Source organism: Lissotriton vulgaris, chromosome 2_1 (assembly GCF_964263255.1).
Source record: "Lissotriton vulgaris chromosome 2_1, aLisVul1.2, whole genome shotgun sequence".
NCBI lineage: Eukaryota > Metazoa > Chordata > Amphibia > Caudata > Salamandridae > Lissotriton > Lissotriton vulgaris.
Window position 1 is genome coordinate 30,974,523 of NC_141687.1, and position 19,915 is coordinate 30,994,437.

A 19,915-nucleotide genomic window follows, 5' to 3' on the forward strand; every position below is an offset into this window, starting at 1 on the left:
TACTTCTCTCTATGTCATAGGGACACTCATTTTCGCAATGGTCTGAATTCTTTCTGGGGTCAGTTTCCTTCCCTCCTTCGATAAGAGGTGACCTAAGTAGGTAACTTCTTGGCGACAAAGTTGTAGCTTGGAAAGAGAAACTTTGTGATGACATTTAGACAAATGAGACAATAAAGACACAGTGGCATCCTTACATATCTCTTCAGTATCGGCAGCAACTAACAAATCGTCAACGTACTGGATAAGGGCCGCACCGTCCTGTAAGGCCAACAAGTCAAGTTGTGTCTTCAAAGCTTGACTATAAATTGATGGACTCTCACAATAACCTTGAGGAGCGCGCTTGAAGCGGAAACTTCGTCCTCCCAAAAAGAATCCAAAGATATCTCTACTCTCTATGGCAATCGGGATGCTGAAGAAAGCATTCTTCAAGTCAATCACCAAAAACCAAGAAGCTGAAGCTGGAATCAATGTCAGTAACGCAGTAATGTCAGGCACAACAGGGAATTGTGGAACAACTATTTTGTTCACCTCACGAAGATCGATAACGAACCTATATACCGGAGGCTGTGAAGAATCAGTTCTCTTTAGAACAGGCAAAACCGGACTATTACACACATTACCTCGAGTCTCTTCAATAACATCTTTGTCGATCAGATCATAAATGATCGCTAAAAGTGCACGTTCACCATCACTTGAAATTCGATATTGCGGAATGCGTGGCAACTGAGCATTCGCTTTCAACGACACAACATATGGAGGAATGTCTAACAGGCCCACATCATTGGGACCTGTAGCCCACAACGAGTCTGGTAAGGAAGACAATTCAGATGGAAGACAATTTTTCGAAACATAGATCGGAGAAATCATATTCTCACCCAACGTAAGATGTACTCCTGCTGGAGAACAATACAATGTCGCATACAATCTTTTCAGCAAATCAAGGCCTAGTAAGTTCTCATTACAACCCGTTGTCAAAAGAAGGGGTGCTTCAAGTCTTTGAGGACCAACAGAAATAGGCAATGGAACGGAAATCGGATTCATAACGGGGGCGCCAGAAAAACCTATAGAAACATTATTTAAGCCAGACAAAGGTGCACCAGGGAGTTTCGAATGCATAATAGAACTCTTCGTAGCACCAGTGTCTAGCAGAAAAGGCTCTGACACACCTGATGCAATCACTTCCACGTAAGGTCCACTCTGATCTACCGGAACTGAAACGACTCCCTCTCTTTGTCCATGGCTGTCCTAATAATCATTACCTTGATCACCATCGCCTTCAACATAGTAATCATCGACATAGTACTGTGTAGATCGACCAGAAGAACTCTGTTGCTGATCAAAACTATTCATTGAATTCTGTGGAGGCAAAGGGCGCGTATTTTGTCCGCGACCTCTACACGAGGCACTTGTTGAGCACCTCGACCTCTAACGCCAGGAGCACTATTTGCACGTTGCAACAAAACCGGACAACTATTCTTGTAATGACCCTCTTCTTTACAATACGCACACTGATTAGGACCATATTGAATACGCTGTTGTTGAGGAGTCTCGTTTCTTTGCGAGTTCCTCGAATACTGTTGAGGCTGCTGATAATCACGCTGATTATTAACACGGGGTGGATAAGCTTGTTGAAGAAGAACTTTAGTCTTCAATTCCTTAGTCTTCTTATCCTCTTTCTCTAACTCATCCTTACGCCTATTCTCGTAGTACTGAGCCGTAGCAAGAATCTGCGCCGAAGTAGAAACGGGCCAAGAACTCTCAGAATCTTTCAACTTAGTACACAGCTCGGGAAGAAGATTGTGCACAAATTTATCAACAAACAATCTCTGGCCACCTTCGGCAGCCATATCCTGACCACTATGATCTACGAACGTCTCTTCGAAATGCGAGAAAAAGTCTGAAACAGACTCTTCTTTCTTCTGCTTACAGGCTGACAATTTATCCCAATTAACACGGACTTCAGGCATTAAAGTCTTCATGAAAGTAATAATCCTACCAGGAAGTTCAGTAATAGCATCTTCAGGCTTAGCACCTCCCACTTGTCTGTCATTTGCTGCAGCGAGATTCACCCACGAATCACCCAACTCAGCATCGTGATCAGTATAACGAATGACATTCCAAATGGGTTGTGGAACAACATTCCCAAAAAGCATATCTATACCTGCCAGATTCATGACACACGAACTCACAGTCTGTGTAAGTTCTTTATAGTACCCTGCAGGGTTCTTTCGTGGATCTGGTAAAGTCTGCTTAAGCGCTAAAACTTCTGCTCGCTTCCATGGCACATGTACCCACACACGATGGAAATGTGCTAAAACCGGTGGCTGAGCAGCAGGGTCAGCAGGTCTCCATACTGGAGGAACCTCTCGCATCGGATATTGACGCGCTTTTCTCCTAACTGACGAATCTGGCTCAAACAACTGTTCAACAGGAACATCGCTTCGCAGCAACAGTAACACTGATACTGCTTTCTCAACATCGGGTAGACTCACAATCGTTCCTTTGGCAAACTCCGAACGCAATCGAGATAATTCTACAGGAACTCTACCCACTTCATTCATCCATTGTTCATGGAGGAACGCACACATGAGTTCAAAAACATATCGCTGCTTTGGTGCTTCCCATTGTCGGAAGACATCCATAATACCTTCCAAATCATACTGGGACGTATACGTCAGCCATCTACGTGTCATATGATCTAGAATCACTCGCTCATCTGTAGCGGGCAATTGACTACGCAGTTGTCTACGCTCGGTCACATGAGACATACCCATCTGCCCCAAAATAGGAGTTAAGAAATTAGAAAAGACAGCGGACAGCCGCTGTCTAGGAGAAGGAACAGTCGGAAGGACAAGAGGAGACGAAGCAATAGTAGTCGGATCCATAGTTGGAACAGGCGTAGGAACAGCAGTAGTAACAGAAGGCAAAGCAGGCAACCCTTGAGAAGGCTGCGTATTAGAAGGACCAACCATCGGAGGAGCTGGCGGTAAAGGAATAACAGGAGGCAAAACAATAGGAGCTTGCACGGCCACAACAGGCTGTGGTGGAGCTGTAGCATTCTGCACATAGGGTGGTGGAGAATTTAGCAAATGTGACATCAAAGGGTCTTTCACAAGATCCTTTTTGTCTTTCTGCTCTTTAGCTGGCAAAACTGGGTAGCATCTGTCTACCGCTAACTTCCTCACTCTAAGCATCTGTTCACTATCTTTTTCTTCTTCATCATTTTTGTATGCAACGGCGGCTTGCACCATTGACATACCCTTCCTATTCTTCTTTGCTAACTTAATTTCTTTCTGTTTGGCTTCCTTGCGCCAAATGCGGAAAGAGTCAAACATTGCCGGCCGGACTTTCTTCTTGAAAAACTTCACTTCGAGATTATCTAAAACTTCTGTCTCAAAACTACCATAACGGGGCCACTGTAGGACACCGTCGTTCTTTGTGTATTTTATCCAGATCTCATTGTAGCTAATTGGACCTACGCCATGCTTCACGTATAACTCGTATGTAGGAGTTCCGATCGGAGGAACCGGACACGAATCCTCTATCCGGGAATCCCTCATAGTACCACAACTAAACAAATTCCTAAGACTGCTAAAACCAGGCATCTTGCTCACTAGTCTAGCTTCAAACAACAAGGGTAATCTAAAATCGATAAGCTTGTGAATACACGAATCCCTTAGCTTTGGGGCCTGCAGATACCAAATCAAAGCTATCCACTAAAGGATACAAACCAAACCTAAGAACTAAGAACTAGGAGACGCTCCCTTTATACTTAACTGAATCGTCGATGGCGTCACCAGAAGACCCGTCAATCTACAAACTCTACAAACGTCTAAGGCTCCTAAACAGGGCGACAGTCAGGGCAGCAGTCCTTCGTAGCCGTCGGGACGCGGGAAGCCTCGCAGCAAAGACCTTCGGAACCACGTCGACATGCAGGGGTCGCTGAAGTGGCTGGCCAACCTCCGGAATTTCCACACGACACTCCTCACGAACCTCTGGCTTGGACCGGTACTGCTGAAGTCGCCCCACTTTGGGCGCCAAATGAGGTACTGGGTTTTCTCGGAAACAATACTAATACAAAAAAAAAACAGCGGTGTCAGGGCAACACCCAAAGATCCTGGTTTCCCCTGTCTTGGCAAACAGAGACACGGGATACTTCTCGATGACGTCAAAGACCAAAGTTTAATGGTTGCAACCAGGGACAGAGGTCTACGAAGTACACACGGGTAGTTCGAAAGAGACTGCACCACCTCAGTGAACAAAACTCGGTCTTTTATGCTGAAAATTACGCTTCTGGCAACATCACAATTTACATTCGGTGCATACAAAACTAACCAATGAGCAAGTAGCATTTCAAAAAGTAGCGAATCACGACAGTCAAAGTCAATCCCATTTTCCGTTGTCCAGCCCACCACAAATGGTCACACATATGTTATTTTCCTGTTCGATCAGGCCGGACAAACCTATCATAAAACCTTCAACTAGATCGATGAACATGTTGTAAAGGAAAGGCAGGAACAGATGGAAAGGAGATGGAGGAGTGGGAACGGTAGGCCATAAAATCGGACCACGTCCTGCTCTTTGATCTTTATCAGTGCAGCTGCTAACCAAGGAACTGGCTCAGCAGGATTCGCCCCAGGGGAAAAGTCAGTTCGGCCAGGTCAACCAAGTGTCAGCTAAGGCATACGTGTCAAGGACTCGCTCGGCCACAATCACAGGGCCTATGTTAGGGCAACCATACAAGATGGCTGCCGCTTTACAAAATGGAACCCGAGGGTTCAAACTAAATCCTCAAATGCAGGGTGTTCTCTTATATCGATTCAAGCGAAAACACCCAAACACGTTAGACTCGTCATTTGCGGTCTGCCGACATCAAGATCGTCCATTTCCGACAATCTTTATAAATCGGGTTTCGGAACTATCGAACCCAATTCGGAAATACGGAACCACAATATATGTTAACATATGCATGTATTTAGGAAATCTCAACCTGTTTTTTAACTCTCCTTGCTGTCTATCTGCTCAGCTGTTGCCTGGAATTCATGATACTGCACAGTCCCATTGCAAGGTAGAATCGCTAAAGAGAATATTTTGATTGTCCCCAAAGTGATAGTATTTGTATGATCCATCATGATTAAACCCCCTTTTGCCTCATCGGAACATCTAAATAGATTTCAACTGACAAAGACGCCATCAATTTCCAATCGGGTGAGGTCCTGCTGCCCCCCGCTCTTCTCGTTTAAACTGATAAGTACAGGGATGTCCTATAAAGATGCCAACGGTAGCACTTCAATGATTTGATCCGTGCGTCCCCTGCCCGTGTAATTTTCCAGGGACAGTGTTTCAACTACAAGGTTGGACGATGAAACTTCCTTTACTAAGTTCGTCCTTCAAGGAGGTTACCCACCCCTTTCCCCTTCTCCTCACCCTTTTGTCCTGACGAAGACCCGCGTCGCAAGGGTAACCATCCCTGCAACATTCAGGGTCGAAACGTAGACTTCTACTACACCACACCAGCTTCTACCCCATGGCGGATTCATACAGCTGTCTCAGAAGCATGGTCTATAATTGAATGTATTGATTAATACTTTCTTGACCCTTGATAAGGGGATCATTCAAAAAAGTTCTGTGTGGACATAAGGAAGTGCATTTGTTGGTGTGATATTGAAGACTGTCTTTCTATTTATACCTCCACTATATCCCTTCACAGCACACCCCTCCCTCCCCTTTCCCTCTCTGGGCACTTTTAAATCTTGTAAAATTGCAAAAACCTTTTCTACAAATGTATAACCAGTGATCAGGTTTCCAGTACAGCGCAAATTAAAACATTGTATTCTAGATTTGTCTATGTCTCTTTCCATTTGTAACATAGTTAATGTTTTTATCATTTTGTTCATAATTCTTTCCCTTCCCCCAGTCTGGGACCCCTCTATCTATAATATCTTACGATTGTAGCAGTTCACTTTACTTGCATGAGAAAGAAGACCGTTCAATAAATCCTTTTATTGAAAACGCCTGTCTCTCTATTTCTCTGCACCTCTGTTGAAACTAAGCATGCACGATTGAGTGAGTAAAATACCTATCTATTATTTCCACGACTCTGAAGATACGTTTATTCTTGGGGAAAAAAAGTTGTCATATTTATGCGGTTGTCAGAAACAAATCCCTACTTGCTTATTCGAGAACGTTTCTAGTGACCTCTGAGCTAGCTGGCACTCACAATTAAGTTTAATATATTCGATAGAAACCTAGTAGACAAAAGTTCTACGTCAAATCTATAGGATATATTATTCCATTGCGCAGAGCCTATTGTGAATATAGGAACTACACCACACTAGATGGGGGCGACGAAGGTGAGGTTGTGACAGTTACATCAGTTTATAGACTGTCAGCTTCCTAAAAGTATACATAAACAAAGTGGAATCCACTCAAGGTGGTGATGGTCCCTCAAATGATAGGGAAACACACAGTGTTGTTTAAATGCCCCTCACACACCAACAGGCCCCTTGGTGTCATGCTTCATCATCGGGGCCTTCGCACCCCTCTACGGGATGCGGCGTGCTACGACTCGCGAATACGCAGGAGCACTTTGAAGTGAACTATGTGTGGGGGTGTGTGTATAGGATCAAAATGTGAGTGAGGTGAGGTGAAAAAAGTGAAAGGTTTAAAAAATACCTGGCACGTGGGAGGAAAAAATGCTTTATTTAAATCCCTGGCTGGTATTATTAAAAGAAGTGCAGGGCGTGGTTAGATAGATACGAGTTAGGGTATCCAGAACCACTAGTAAAGTGTCAACATGTTTCGGAGGTCACAGCCTCCTTCTTCAGGACAAGGGTTTATGCACTTACCCTCCCCTTACTCACATGCAAAATGTTAAAGTGTATTAAAAAATTAACAAAATTACCACAATGTGTAATATTCCTAACAATGTTTTATAGTGTTAGTGAATGCGGTTGCGCCCAGTTGGCGAAAGAATCTGCGGAAAGAAATGCATAGGTAAATATATGCAAATGTCACAAACTGATCATAGGAGAAGAAAAAACCTTCTCTGAGTATTGCGAGGGTAAACCAAAAATAATGGGACCCGGTAAGAAAAAAGAAAAATACACAGGTGGACATAACAGTCTTGACACACACACACATATATATAAAAAACACTGAATTACTCTCTGGTATGATGGAAAGAGAGCACATAAGAAGGAAGAAGTCTTACTTTGAGTTCTAAAATGTAAGACCTCATGAGCCTAAACGTATATTGGGGTTCCTTCCTTCCTGATCTGAAAGGACCTAAAAATATGAATAAACGAGGTTCAGTTGGGAAAGAAAGCACAATACTGAGTCTACCCGGCTACAGACAGAATGCTAGTCTCAGACAGCCATTAACTCACGGTTACTGCATAGGTCATTCGCCTGCCTTCCCTCAACGCGGCTCCGATGAAGTGAGCCTGTGTAGCGTCAGGGGCCTTATATATACTCTCCCTCTTAGCAATTGAAGGTGGTTAATTAGGTAATTGAAATCGGCGTATGCCCAAATACGGCGAGAACAATCACCGGAGGTCCGGTGTTGCGCTCCCGAGGAACGCTATTGGCGCGCATGCGCACTCCTGCCTGACTAATGCGCATGCGCGGCCGAACTGAGCGACCGCGCATGCGCGATGAAGACGCGCTATACATTCAGCCACAAAATACGGAGACGGGCAAGGATACAGTGCCTCCGCCTTGCTACAAACCGTGAAGCCCTCCTAGAGGATAAGCCACAGAGGGAGGATGCCGAAAAAAGAACAGTATGTGTCACCACATACAGTCCAGTCACCAATCAGGTGACAAAGTTGGTGAACAAACACTGACAAACACTGACAGTAGCGGTCTCACGTGGGAGAAGCCACTGTTTGCCCATAGACGGGGTAGGAATCTGAGGGACATGCTTGTCCACACAAGACCCCCTCCAACGAAAAAGGATCAACCAAGACTTCAGGACATACATGGTCACCATCCTTGTGGCAACTGTAACAACTGCCACCTCACCAAAAAAAGTATGACCCTGACCTTTTCAAATGGGACACAATGGGAGCAACGTGCATTCACAAATTGCAACAGCAAGAATGTTGTATACCTGATCACGTGCCCTTGTGGGAAAGAATACGTTGGGATGACAACAAGACCTGTCAAAGTGAGAATAAATGAACACAAAAGTAACATCAGATGTAAGAAACTCACTACCAAAATGTCTACCCACTTCATTGAACACCAACACTGTGTGAATGAACTGCAGTGGACTGTTATTGAACAGTTACCATCAGAGGTGGGCCTCTTAGAAAAGGAACAACGATGGGTGTTCAGGCTGGGAACCGACACAACGGGGCTTAATGACTCAATCCCTTGGAGTCTTTTGAGATTATAAAATTATCTCTTATACACTGTAGTGTCTAACAACATTGATACAACTGGCCTAGCAGGTGGTACTGACATTACCTCACCACGGGCACATGGCCTTCTTTTGCCCGGTAACGAACAGCCATCTACGTACCAATCCTGTGAGTTTGTTCCCCTAAAATGAACACGCTATTCCCCTCTCTTGATATTGTCTGGGGGATAGGTAGTATTGCATTTTAAACACTGTGATATATAATATGCCCCTGTAGTACAGTATTGTGCCTAATCTGAACACGTATTGAATAACAGATATTATTGTCCCTGTTTCAGTGCAAACGTGAGACCCATGCTCGGTTCAGATACTGAGTGCAGCCCCTTAATACACTCTTAGCGCCAACGTGAGATTTGTAGCAAGGCGGAGGCACTGTATCCTTGCCTGTCTCCGTATTTTGCGGCTGAATGTATAGCGCGTCTTCATCGCGCATGCGCGGTCGCTCAGTTCGGCCGCGCATGCGCATTAGTCAGGCTGGAGTGCGCATGCGCGCCAATAGCGTTCCTCGGGAGCGCAACACCGGACCTCCGGTGATTGTTCTCGCCGTATTTGGGCATACGCCGATTTCAATTACCTAATTAACCACCTTCAATTGCTAAGAGGGAGAGTATATATAAGGCCCCTGACGCTACACAGGCTCACTTCATCGGAGCCGCGTTGAGGGAAGGCAGGCGAATGACCTATGCAGTAACCGTGAGTTAATGGCTGTCTGAGACTAGCAGTCTGTCTGTAGCCGGATAGACTCAGTATTGTGCTTTCTTTCCCAACTGAACCTCGTTTATTCATATTTTTAGGTCCTTTCAGATCAGGAAGGAAGGAACCCCAATATACGTTTAGGCTCATGAGGTCTTACATTTTAGAACTCAAAGTAAGACTTCTTCCTTCTTATGTGCTCTCTTTCCATCATACCAGAGAGTAATTCAGTGTTTTTTATATATATGTGTGTGTGTGTGTCAAGACTGTTATGTCCACCTGTGTATTTTTCTTTTTTCTTACCGGGTCCCATTATTTTTGGTTTACCCTCGCAATACTCAGAGAAGGTTTTTTCTTCTCCTATGATCAGTTTGTGACATTTGCATATATTTACCTATGCATTTCTTTCCGCAGGTTCTTTCGCCAACTGGGCGCAACCGCATTCACTAACACTATAAAACATTGTTAGGAATATTACACATTGTGGTAATTTTGTTAATTTTTTAATACACTTTAACATTTTGCATGTGAGTAAGGGGAGGGTAAGTGCATAAACCCTTGTCCTGAAGAAGGAGGCTGTGACCTCCGAAACATGTTGACACTTTACTAGTGGTTCTGGATACCCTAACTCGTATCTATCTAACCACGCCCTGCACTTCTTTTAATAATACCAGCCGGGGATTTAAATAAAGCATTTTTTCCTCCCACGTGCCAGGTATTTTTTAAACCTTTCACTTTTTTCACCTCACCTCACTCACATTTTGATCCTATACACACACCCCCACACATAGTTCACTTCAAAGTGCTCCTGCGTATCCGCGAGTCGTAGCACGCCGCATCCCGTAGAGGGGTGCGAAGGCCCCGATGATGAAGCATGACACCAAGGGGCCTGTTGGTGTGTGAGGGGCATTTAAACAACACTGTGTGTTTCCCTATCATTTGAGGGACCATCACCACCTTGAGTGGATTCCACTTTGTTTATGTATACATTCAGGGAGACTGAATCCACTGACTCTCTCTCTCCCCCCTTCTGTTATAATTCAGCTTCCTAAAAGTGCCTTTCCATGTGCTGCAAGAAATTTTAGAATTGTCTTTTTGTAAAATTGGCCTGTGGTCATTGAGTCACATGTTAGTTGTTTGCTCAGCGCTTAGAGATGTAGGAAGAGGGCTTCTGGTCCCAGTGTTTTTTAAATGCAGTTCCTACGTCTTTTGCTGCATTGTATAGAACAATTATCAAATGTGAAAATATTTTGCTATGTTACAACCTAGGCACATGTTTTGAGAAAATTTGTTTACGATTTAAGGACATGGTATTAGCAAGCCAAGCACAAATTGATGTTAGAAGATCATCAATTATTTTCATTGTAGTTGGTCAATTAATGCACTTTTAAATTGTGTGATTCGGCTTAGGGTACAAGTCATTTTTTGCACTTAAACTCTGCACTTTATGTGTATTGCCGCCTTGGGGTTGGGAAAATGCCTCCACACTTGGCCATTTGGATCGGTGACATTTAAACGTCAGGATGATATTGTTCAATTCTAGTATTTTTCAGCAAGAATGTAAAGTATAGATAGGATTTTCTGAGGTCTTTGGAGGGTATCAGAGAGTGCTTTATCCCATACACTAGATTCATGCTCTAAATCTATATAAGATCTTCATTCTGACACTTCGAGTTGTGTCTAATAGAGAAGAGGATTTTGCTGTCAAATAGCAAATACAGGCCTGCCTAACCGGGAAACTTTTTTACCGTTTGAGGAGGGGCGGGCCCTTAGAGGGGGCGGTGTTAGTGCCTACCACAGTCCGAGGCACCTTTTAATTCACCACCTCAAATTCCCTCATCTTCCAAACCTCGCCTCTACCTGCCCCCACCAAAAACAAAGCTTCTGAGGCAGCTGCAGGTGTCTTGGGGAGGTTTCGCACCTTATAATTAGAGATCCAGTTTTTTTAACATTTCCGTCTGTTTTTATCCATATTTATTTTTGGGCCATCTTATTGGTGTTTATCCAGATCTATTTTGTTTTTTGAGAATAAATGGAGCAGTTAAATGGTATATTTCCACATGTATTTAACTGTTGAAAATGCATTCATGTCACAATTTAGCAAATTAAGCAGCCATGTATAAGAAAACACTACACTCACAGGCACAAATTAGCACTGTACTACAAATATATGTTAACATATGCATGTATTTAGGAAATCTCAACCAGTTTTTTAACTCTCCATGCTGTCTATCTGCTCGCTTGTTGCCTGGAATTCATGATACTGCACAGTCCCATTGCAAGGTAGAATCGCAAAAGAGAATATTTTGATTGTCCCCAAAGTGATAGTATTTGTATGATCCATCATGATGTATCATTGTTATCAAGCTCAACCTAGTGATGCATGTATAAACACTCTCAGCCTTGTGATTTCTAATGAGCTTGTTTAATAAAAATATTTTTTTAGGCAAAAAAATAATGGCGTCTCCAGTCGGAGGTGGCAAAAGGTCTCTTTCAGCAGTGGAGAGAACCTTGGTTAGATTTGTTCACCTCCGAAGAGAACACAGTGTCAGCAGTACTGCGCGTTGGAGTTTCCAAGGCGGGTATCGCTCTGCGATGCTTTTTGTCTCGAGTGGAGCTCAGGCCTTCTGTATGCCTTTTCGCCCATACCACTCCTGCCCAGGGTTATGAAGAAGATCAGGAGCGTGACTCTGGATTGGGCACGGAAAGTCTGGTATCCAAAGCTTCTGAGAATGAGTGTCGATCCTCCAATCAGGATGCCCCTTCAGATGAATCTTCTGTTGCAGTAGCAGGGGAAGGTTCTCCACCCGAACCTGTCATCTCGGAGCCTCCATGCATGGAGATTGAGCGGCGACAATTGATAGCTTTTGACCTTCCTCCCAGATTCTGTAACATTATTCTGACAGCTAGGTGGCCCTCTAATAAGATGGTATATGCCTGCCGTTGACAGAAATGTGTATTGTACTGCTCTGGGAGGAGTATTGACCCTCTATCTGCTTCTCTTTCTACTGTCCTCTTGTTCATCCTCACCCTTGCCCCGCAGGGCTCTGCTTTGGACACTCTTAAGGGTTGCCTTTCTGCTCTGTCTGCTTTTTTGTGGCTGCCAGACCAACCTTCTCTCTTGAAACCTCCCATTGTGCATAGATTTCTAAAATGGCTGGTTTGCCTGTTTCCACCTACGCCCTTGCCACAGTGGGACCTTAATTTGGTCCTCACCTACCTGATGTGGGCTCCATTTGAGCCTTTGCACAATTGTCCCCTCTGGCTGTTGACCCTCAAAACAGCCGTATTAGTGGTGATTACATCGGCCCGCAGGGTCAGTGAGTTCCAGGCGTTATCTTAATCGCCTCCTTATCTTATGTGCTTTCTAGACAAAGTGGTGTATCTTATGTCCTTTCTGGACCAGCTGGTGCTTCACACCAGGGCGTCTTTTTTACAAAAAGTGGTGACCCCATTCCATCTGGGTCAGTTCATCTCTTTTCCCACCTTCTTTGTTCCCCTGCATGCCTTTAAGGAGGAGGAACACTTCCAACTTCTTGACCCAAAAATAGCATTGTCGTTCTTCCTTGACCGCACCAAAGAGTCCCGGGTGGACAACCAACTCTTTGTGGGGTCCGTGGGAGCAAAGAAGGGAAGGGCAGTGGAGAATAAGACCATTTCTCACTGTGGTTGTTCTCTGCATCAAGATCTGCTTTGTCTTGGCAAAGAAGTATCAACCTGAGGGATTAACCTCTTAAGTGCTGCGTCGGGCGTTGGCCGACGGCAGCACTACCTCCCCAGTGCTGCGCACGACCATTGGACGTCCATTCAGCACTAGTTCCAATGGACAGCGCAGCACTGGGGAGGGATATTTGCGCCGCATCTAAGGTGTTAAGGGCCCATTCCACCAGGGAAAAGGCTACAACTACAGCCTTGGCTTGGAGAGCCCCAGTGCAAGACATATGTCAAGCTGCAATGTTGGCATCTTTGCACACGTTTGAAACACATTACTGTTTGGATGGTCAGGTTGGCAGGGACGGGCATTTTGCTCACTTGGTTCTGAAGGACTTCCTAGTTTAGCAAATTGATCCGCAGCCCACCGCTGGGATTGTATGGCTTGGGTATCTAATTCAAAGGTAAGGAATCTGCAGCTACAAGTCTCTATCAGATGAACAAGTTACTAACCTTTGGTAAAGCATTAGCTGGTAGAGACTCTATCTAGCTGCAGATTCCTTAAAGCCCCACCCATGTCTCCTCGCTTTGTGGATTAATGTTCTAAGGCTAGGGTTATTTCCCCTTTTTGGGGCCCTAGGTTTGCACATTACAACGTCAGTTACTTTGTGGCTATGCCCTTCTGGTGTGGAAAAAATAAAAAGTACTGATGTCAGCACGCCTGGGTACGGCCTATATAGGGACAGTGACGTCATAACTGACGCTGCCAACACAGACGATGTTATTCGGAGCAGAATGGAGCCACCCGATTCGGCCCGCAAGGGGTATTACTCAGAAAAAGTTTCCAGATCCAGCCTGGCGCCTGGAATTTGAAAGGTAAGGAATCTGCACCTAGATAGAGTCTCTACCAGATAATGCGTTACCGAAGGTAAGTAACATGTTCTTCGCTACCTCACACATGAGCCAGTTCTCTTTATATGCGCCTGCCTGTGCCAACCGCCTATTGGAAGTGCTACACAATATAGCATATCCTTTATTATGCAAAATCTATTACTCCTCCAAGGTATCCCTCCATCCCATCATTCCATTAGCTGTGCTCTGACCTTCCTGGCCTCATTCCTAATCCCTGCATGCCATTAGTTGTGCCCGCTCCTGATGCCATCAGTGGTACTCTGTAACTCCTGCCTCATTCATAATACCTTCATACCCTCAATGTTTCCCCATCCCAAGTCCTCTCATCGCCAATCCTCTCATACTTTCAGTGATGACCCTCAGTGGTGCCCTCATCCCTTGTGCCCTCATTCCTAATCTTTTATACCCCCAATGGTGCCCTCATCCCTTGTGCCCTCATTCCTAATCCTTTATACCCTCAGTGGTGCCCTCATCCTTTGTGCCCTCATTCCTAATCCTTTATACCCTCAGTGGTGCCCTCATCACTTGTGCCCTCATTCCTAATCCTTTATAGCCTCAGTGGTGCCCTCATCCTTTGTGCCCTCATTCCTAATCTTTTATACCCCCAATGGTGCCCTCATCCCTTGTGCCCTCATTCCTAATCTTTTATACCGCCAATGGTGCCCTCATCCCTTGTGCCCTCATTTCTAATTTGTATACCCCCAATGGTGCCCTCATCCTTTGTGCCCTCATTCCTAATTTTTATACCCTCAGTGGTGCCCTCATCCCTTGTGCCCTCATTCCTAATCCTTTATACCCTCAGTGGTGCCCTCATCCTTTGTGCCCTCATTCCTAATCCTTTATACCCTCAGTGGTGCCCTCATCCTTTGTGCCCTCATTCCTAATCCTTTATACCCTCAGTGGTGCCCTCATCCTTTGTGCCCTCATTCCTAATCCTTTATACCCTCAGTGGTGCCCTCATCCCTTGTGCCCTCATTCCTAATCCTTTATACCCTCAGTGGTGCCCTCATCCTTTGTGCCCTCATTCCTAATCCTTTATACCCTCAGTGGTGCCCTCATCACTTGTGCCCTCATTCCTAATCCTTTATACCCTCAGTGGTGCCCTCATCCTTTGTGCCCTCATTCCTAATCTTTTATACCCCCAATGGTGCCCTCATCCCTTGTGCCCTCATTCCTAATTTTTATACCCTCAGTGGTGCCCTCATCCTTTGTGCCCTCATTCCTAATCTTTTATACCCCCAATGGTGCCCTCATCCCTTGTGCCCTCATTCCTAATTTTTATACCCTCAGTGGTGCCCTCATCCTTTGTGCCCTCATTCCTAATCTTTTATACCCCCAATGGTGCTCTCATCCCTTGTGCCCTCATTCCTAATCTTTTATACCCCCAATGGTGCCCTCATCCCTTGTGCCCTCATTTCTAATTTGTATACCCCCAATGGTGCCCTCATCCTTTGTGCCCTCATTCCTAATTTTTATACCCTCAGTGGTGCCCTCATCCCTTGTGCCCTCATTCCTAATCCTTTATACCCTCAGTGGTGCCCTCATCCTTTGTGCCCTCATTCCTAATCCTTTATACCCTCAGTGGTGCCCTCATCCTTTGTGCCCTCATTCCTAATCCTTTATACCCTCAGTGGTGCCCTCATCCTTTGTGCCCTCATTCCTAATCCTTTATACCCTCAGTGGTGCCCTCATCCCTTGTGCCCTCATTCCTAATCCTTTATACCCTCAGTGGTGCCCTCATCCTTTGTGCCCTCATTCCTAATCCTTTATACCCTCAGTGGTGCCCTCATCACTTGTGCCCTCATTCCTAATCCTTTATACCCTCAGTGGTGCCCTCATCCTTTGTGCCCTCATTCCTAATCTTTTATACCCCCAATGGTGCCCTCATCCCTTGTGCCCTCATTCCTAATTTTTATACCCTCAGTGGTGCCCTCATCCCTTGTGCCCTCATTCCTAATCCTTTATACCCTCAGTGGTGCCCTCATCCTTTGTGCCCTCATTCCTAATCCTTTATACCCTCAGTGGTGCCCTCATCACTTGTGCCCTCATTCCTAATCCTTTATACCCTCAGTGGTGCCCTCATCCTTTGTGCCCTCATTCCTAATCTTTTATACCCCCAATGGTGCCCTCATCCCTTGTGCCCTCATTTCTAATTTGTATACCCCCAATGGTGCCCTCATCCTCTGTGCCCTCATTCCTAATTTTTATACCCTCAGTGGTGCCCTCATCCCTTGTGCCCTCATTCCTAATCCTGTATACCCTCAGTGGTGCCCTCATCCTTTGTGCCCTCATTCCTAATCCTTTATACCCTCAGTGGTGCCCTCATCCTTTGTGCCCTCATTCCTAATCCTTTATACCCTCAGTGGTGCCCTCATCCCTTGTGCCCTCATTCCTAATCCTTTATACCCTCAGTGGTGCCCTCATCCTTTGTGCCCTCATTCCTAATCCTTTATACCCTCAGTGGTGCCCTCATCCCTTGTGCCCTCATTCCTAATCCTTTATACCCTCAGTGGTGCCCTCATCCTTTGTGCCCTCATTCCTAATCCTTTATACCCTCAGTGGTGCCCTCATCCTTTGTGCCCTCATTCCTAATCTTTTATACCCCCAATGGTGCCCTCATCCCTTGTGCCCTCATTTCTAATTTGTATACCCCCAATGGTGCCCTCATCCTCTGTGCCCTCATTCCTAATTTTTATACCCTCAGTGGTGCCCTCATCCCTTGTGCCCTCATTCCTAATCCTGTATACCCTCAGTGGTGCCCTCATCCTTTGTGCCCTCATTCCTAATCCTTTATACCCTCAGTGGTGCCCTCATCCTTTGTGCCCTCATTCCTAATCCTTTATACCCTCAGTGGTGCCCTCATCCCTTGTGCCCTCATTCCTAATCTTTTATACCCCCAATGGTGCCCTCATCCCTTGTGCCCTCATTCCTAATCCTTTATACCCTCAGTGGTGCCCTCATCCCTTGTGCCCTCATTCCTAATCTTTTATACCCCCAATGGTGCCCTCATCCTTTGTGCCCTCATTCCTAATCCTGCCCGGGCTCCTGCTGTGGCCCCCTGTCTGCCGATGCTCCCGGGCTCCTGCTGCGGCCCCCTCTCTGCCGATGCTCCCCTGCCTGGGGTCCCGCTGTGGCCCCTCACTGTTCTCTCTGCGTTGCAGCTCCATGAGGGCCCTTCTGACTGTCTGCGTCCTCTTGCAGGAGCTGTGGTTCGAGTCGGAGGGGGTGGTGACGGACGCCTGGCTTTCGGCCACCGGGGACATGCCGGACTGGGAGGAGGCTCAGCAGATGGACACGGAGACGCTCTTGCAGACCAAGTTCCTGCTGCGCCCGGCCCTGCGCCCGGGGGACGTCATGGAAGGGGACTCCACCGCCTCCCTGGACTACTTATTCCAGGGCAGAATGAAATGAAGCTGGAGCAGCCTGCAGAGGGACAGCATAGAGAATAAAGTGATCACCCTCCTGGCAGAGTCTGTGTGATGCGAGTGGAAGGGGCGGGGGAGCGCTCGTCTAGAGCAGGGGCGGTGGGTGACATTTCAAAGTGGTGGGGCGCAAAGTGAAGCACTATGCGCTATGCTGTAGGCCGGTACATTTATACATTAGGTGAAACACGGTGAAATAACACTGCCACTGCACAACTTATTAAAAAACCCTACGGTGGCAAATGACATGTAAGGAACAGAGGTTATGGGCCCTCTCACACTTGCTTGGCGTGGAACCACTGTCCTTGTGCAGGTATAGCTCCTCGACGCTGTGGCTGTCTATAAAACTGTTATGGAGTCACTTAGCAGTTCGGGATCCTATGGGGTGAACCATGACAAGCAGCTCAGGTTTCTATAGCAGGACCAGGCCTTTGCAGGTCAAGGGTGCCAGAGGATAGAGCCTTAATAAACAGAGGCGTATCTAATGTATGAGGTCCAGGGGCGTAACAAAGGCCCCCGCAGCCCCTGCATTGCGGGGGGGGCCTCCGAGCTCCAGGGGCCCCTTCGGCAGACAGTCCATTTCCCAACAGCACAGGGTACTTTTAAAGTTACTCCCGCCGCCGCGCCTCAAAATAAACCGCCGCGTACGTGATGACATTTTGCGCAGCACGCAGCGGCGTGGTTTAATTTCAGCCTCAGGGGGAGGCATAGGGTGCGGCAAGGCTGGGCTAGAATTGTCTGTAGGGTCCCGAGCACAATCCCTCCGGCCTCACCTCGAGGTTGCAGCCCCTGCTGATGGCTCTGCATGCATTCCCCAGGTGCCAAAGTGTGCCGTAGGCACGTCACGCTGAGCAGGCGACAAGAGAATTAGGACGCCCGAAAGTCACAGCGGTAATTGGATGGTGGTGGCCTTTCAGATCAAAGCTAAGGTTAAAGAGCAATTACAGAGAAACACCATCCCGGTAACGCTGCTGCTGTAGAGAGGCGATTTCGATGGGACAGACATGCCATGCACAGAAGGAGGGGGTGGCTCAATTAGACCCAAGAAGCTTTCACCTGTGCCTGCTGCCACCCCTTCTGAAAACCCCATTTTCCCACACAATAACTCAGTAATTCAGCTGCCAGCCCTATCCACGCACCACGTTTCAGCCATGCACTTCACTTCAAGGACAGATTAACTTCTCCCAAAGGAAGGGATCCAGTCTGCAACTGGGCCACCCCAAACACATTTGCCAGAATGAAATTTGAATTGCGATGCATTCCTGTGGCCTCCTTTTTTCCAACAGCCAGCCCTTTGCCCTCTATAGTTGTTCTGACTTAGAACTTGGTGTTGCTGGTTCTGTCCCCGGCTTGGCAGATGGAAACTATACGCAAATGGAAACTTCCAGGTGCCAAGACTATTGGTAGGGGTATTTCATTAATGTATTTATAATTGCAGTTTATACAGCATGAATGTGATCCAAGGCGGTAGCGCTATACACGAGAACCAGGCATTCTATATGAATGCCTTAAGTTAGAATGTATTTTTTAAAGGTAAGGGGAGATGAGGGTGAAGTGATATGCCAAGGGTTACAATATTGTTGAGCCGATGCTCGGAGTAGAATCTGGTTTCCAGTTTCAAAATTCTGCAGCTCTATCCAGTTAGCACTTAGTTCACTTTCTCAATGTTGTCTCAAAGCCCTAAATTGAAGGAGTTCCGTATTGGGCATGCCTGAATTTTATGGTTAAAAAGACCAACCTATTTGGAAAAATGCATTCTGGTATTAGGTTAGTGATTTGAGCACTGCAGCGTTAATTATCACCTGCATGCACACAAATGCGCTTTTGGAGAGTCTAAAGAGGGACATCCGGTAGCAGGAAGAAAGAGAATTATATCTGCCTTTCTGATCTGCTTTGCAGTAAAAATGGCCACTTTTCAACATGGTTTTGCCTCTCACCCGCTCTTTCCTGTTTGACCAAGTGGTGTGATCCTGGACAAATACTTAATTTCACTGGGCCTACTTCTATTCATTGTGACATATGAGGGCACATTCAGACTTCTGAGTTATGGATTGTGCGCTGTGCATACATTTCTAACAAACTGTACTACAGTGAAATGCATTTGGCAGAGCAGATGTGTGTTGCAGTTTAAGACCACTGTTACATTTCCCTAGTTGCTAAATTAGAGGCCAGTTCAAGAGCTTAGCAAGCTTGTGAAGGAGAGTTGTGTTGGCAGGATGCTGTTTTCCCTGCAATCTTCCTGTGTATCGAGGCCTGCCAGCCCTCACCTCCTCAGGTGCTTGACTAGTTGCTTACATCGAGGGACCCTGGCCGACGGTCCTAGAGGAGAGAGGCATGCAGCCACATACAACCTGCTACTTATCTCTCAGCACTGTGTGAAGCTCACTTGCCCACCCTGACCAACAACCTGGCCGAACAAAAGACGCTCGCTGGGCTTCTGGTGGCACAAGAGGTGACAGTCCAGCAGAGCACGGAAGGTGAGTGCTGTGTAATCATGGGGGAATAATCATGTCTTTCAGAGTGTGTTTGTGGGTGTAAAAGACATCACATGGCTTTTGAGAACAAAATGTTCTAAAACTATTCTGGTCGTTGTTCTTCAGGTAACCATATATACAACCATGACATACTTTAATTTAAAGATGCTCATAGATCATGCAAGTTAAATTGATGGGAAAATGAATTATTTTTTCTTTTACGTTTACCTTATGAAACTTCAACTGATTAACGCAGTCACATGTAGGTTGTGTGTGTAACTAGAGAGAGACAGATGTGTGCTCTGTTTTGTGCTTTGGGAATTACTGATTTCTTTATT

The 19,915-nt window shown here is 46.0% G+C and overlaps 1 protein-coding gene across 1 annotated transcript in view; it reads left to right on the plus strand.

Moving 5' to 3' along the window:
• LOC147729496 (adenylate cyclase type 10-like) overlaps positions 1–17,092 on the plus strand; it is a 573,747-nt gene extending 556,655 nt beyond the window's left edge. Inside the window, exon 6 of the mRNA XM_086954004.1 lies at positions 16,883–17,092. Coding sequence (XP_086810130.1) covers positions 16,883–17,092 — 210 coding nt within the window. The remainder of the gene's footprint in view (positions 1–16,882) is intronic.
• The last annotated feature ends 2,823 nt before the right edge of the window (positions 17,093–19,915 follow it).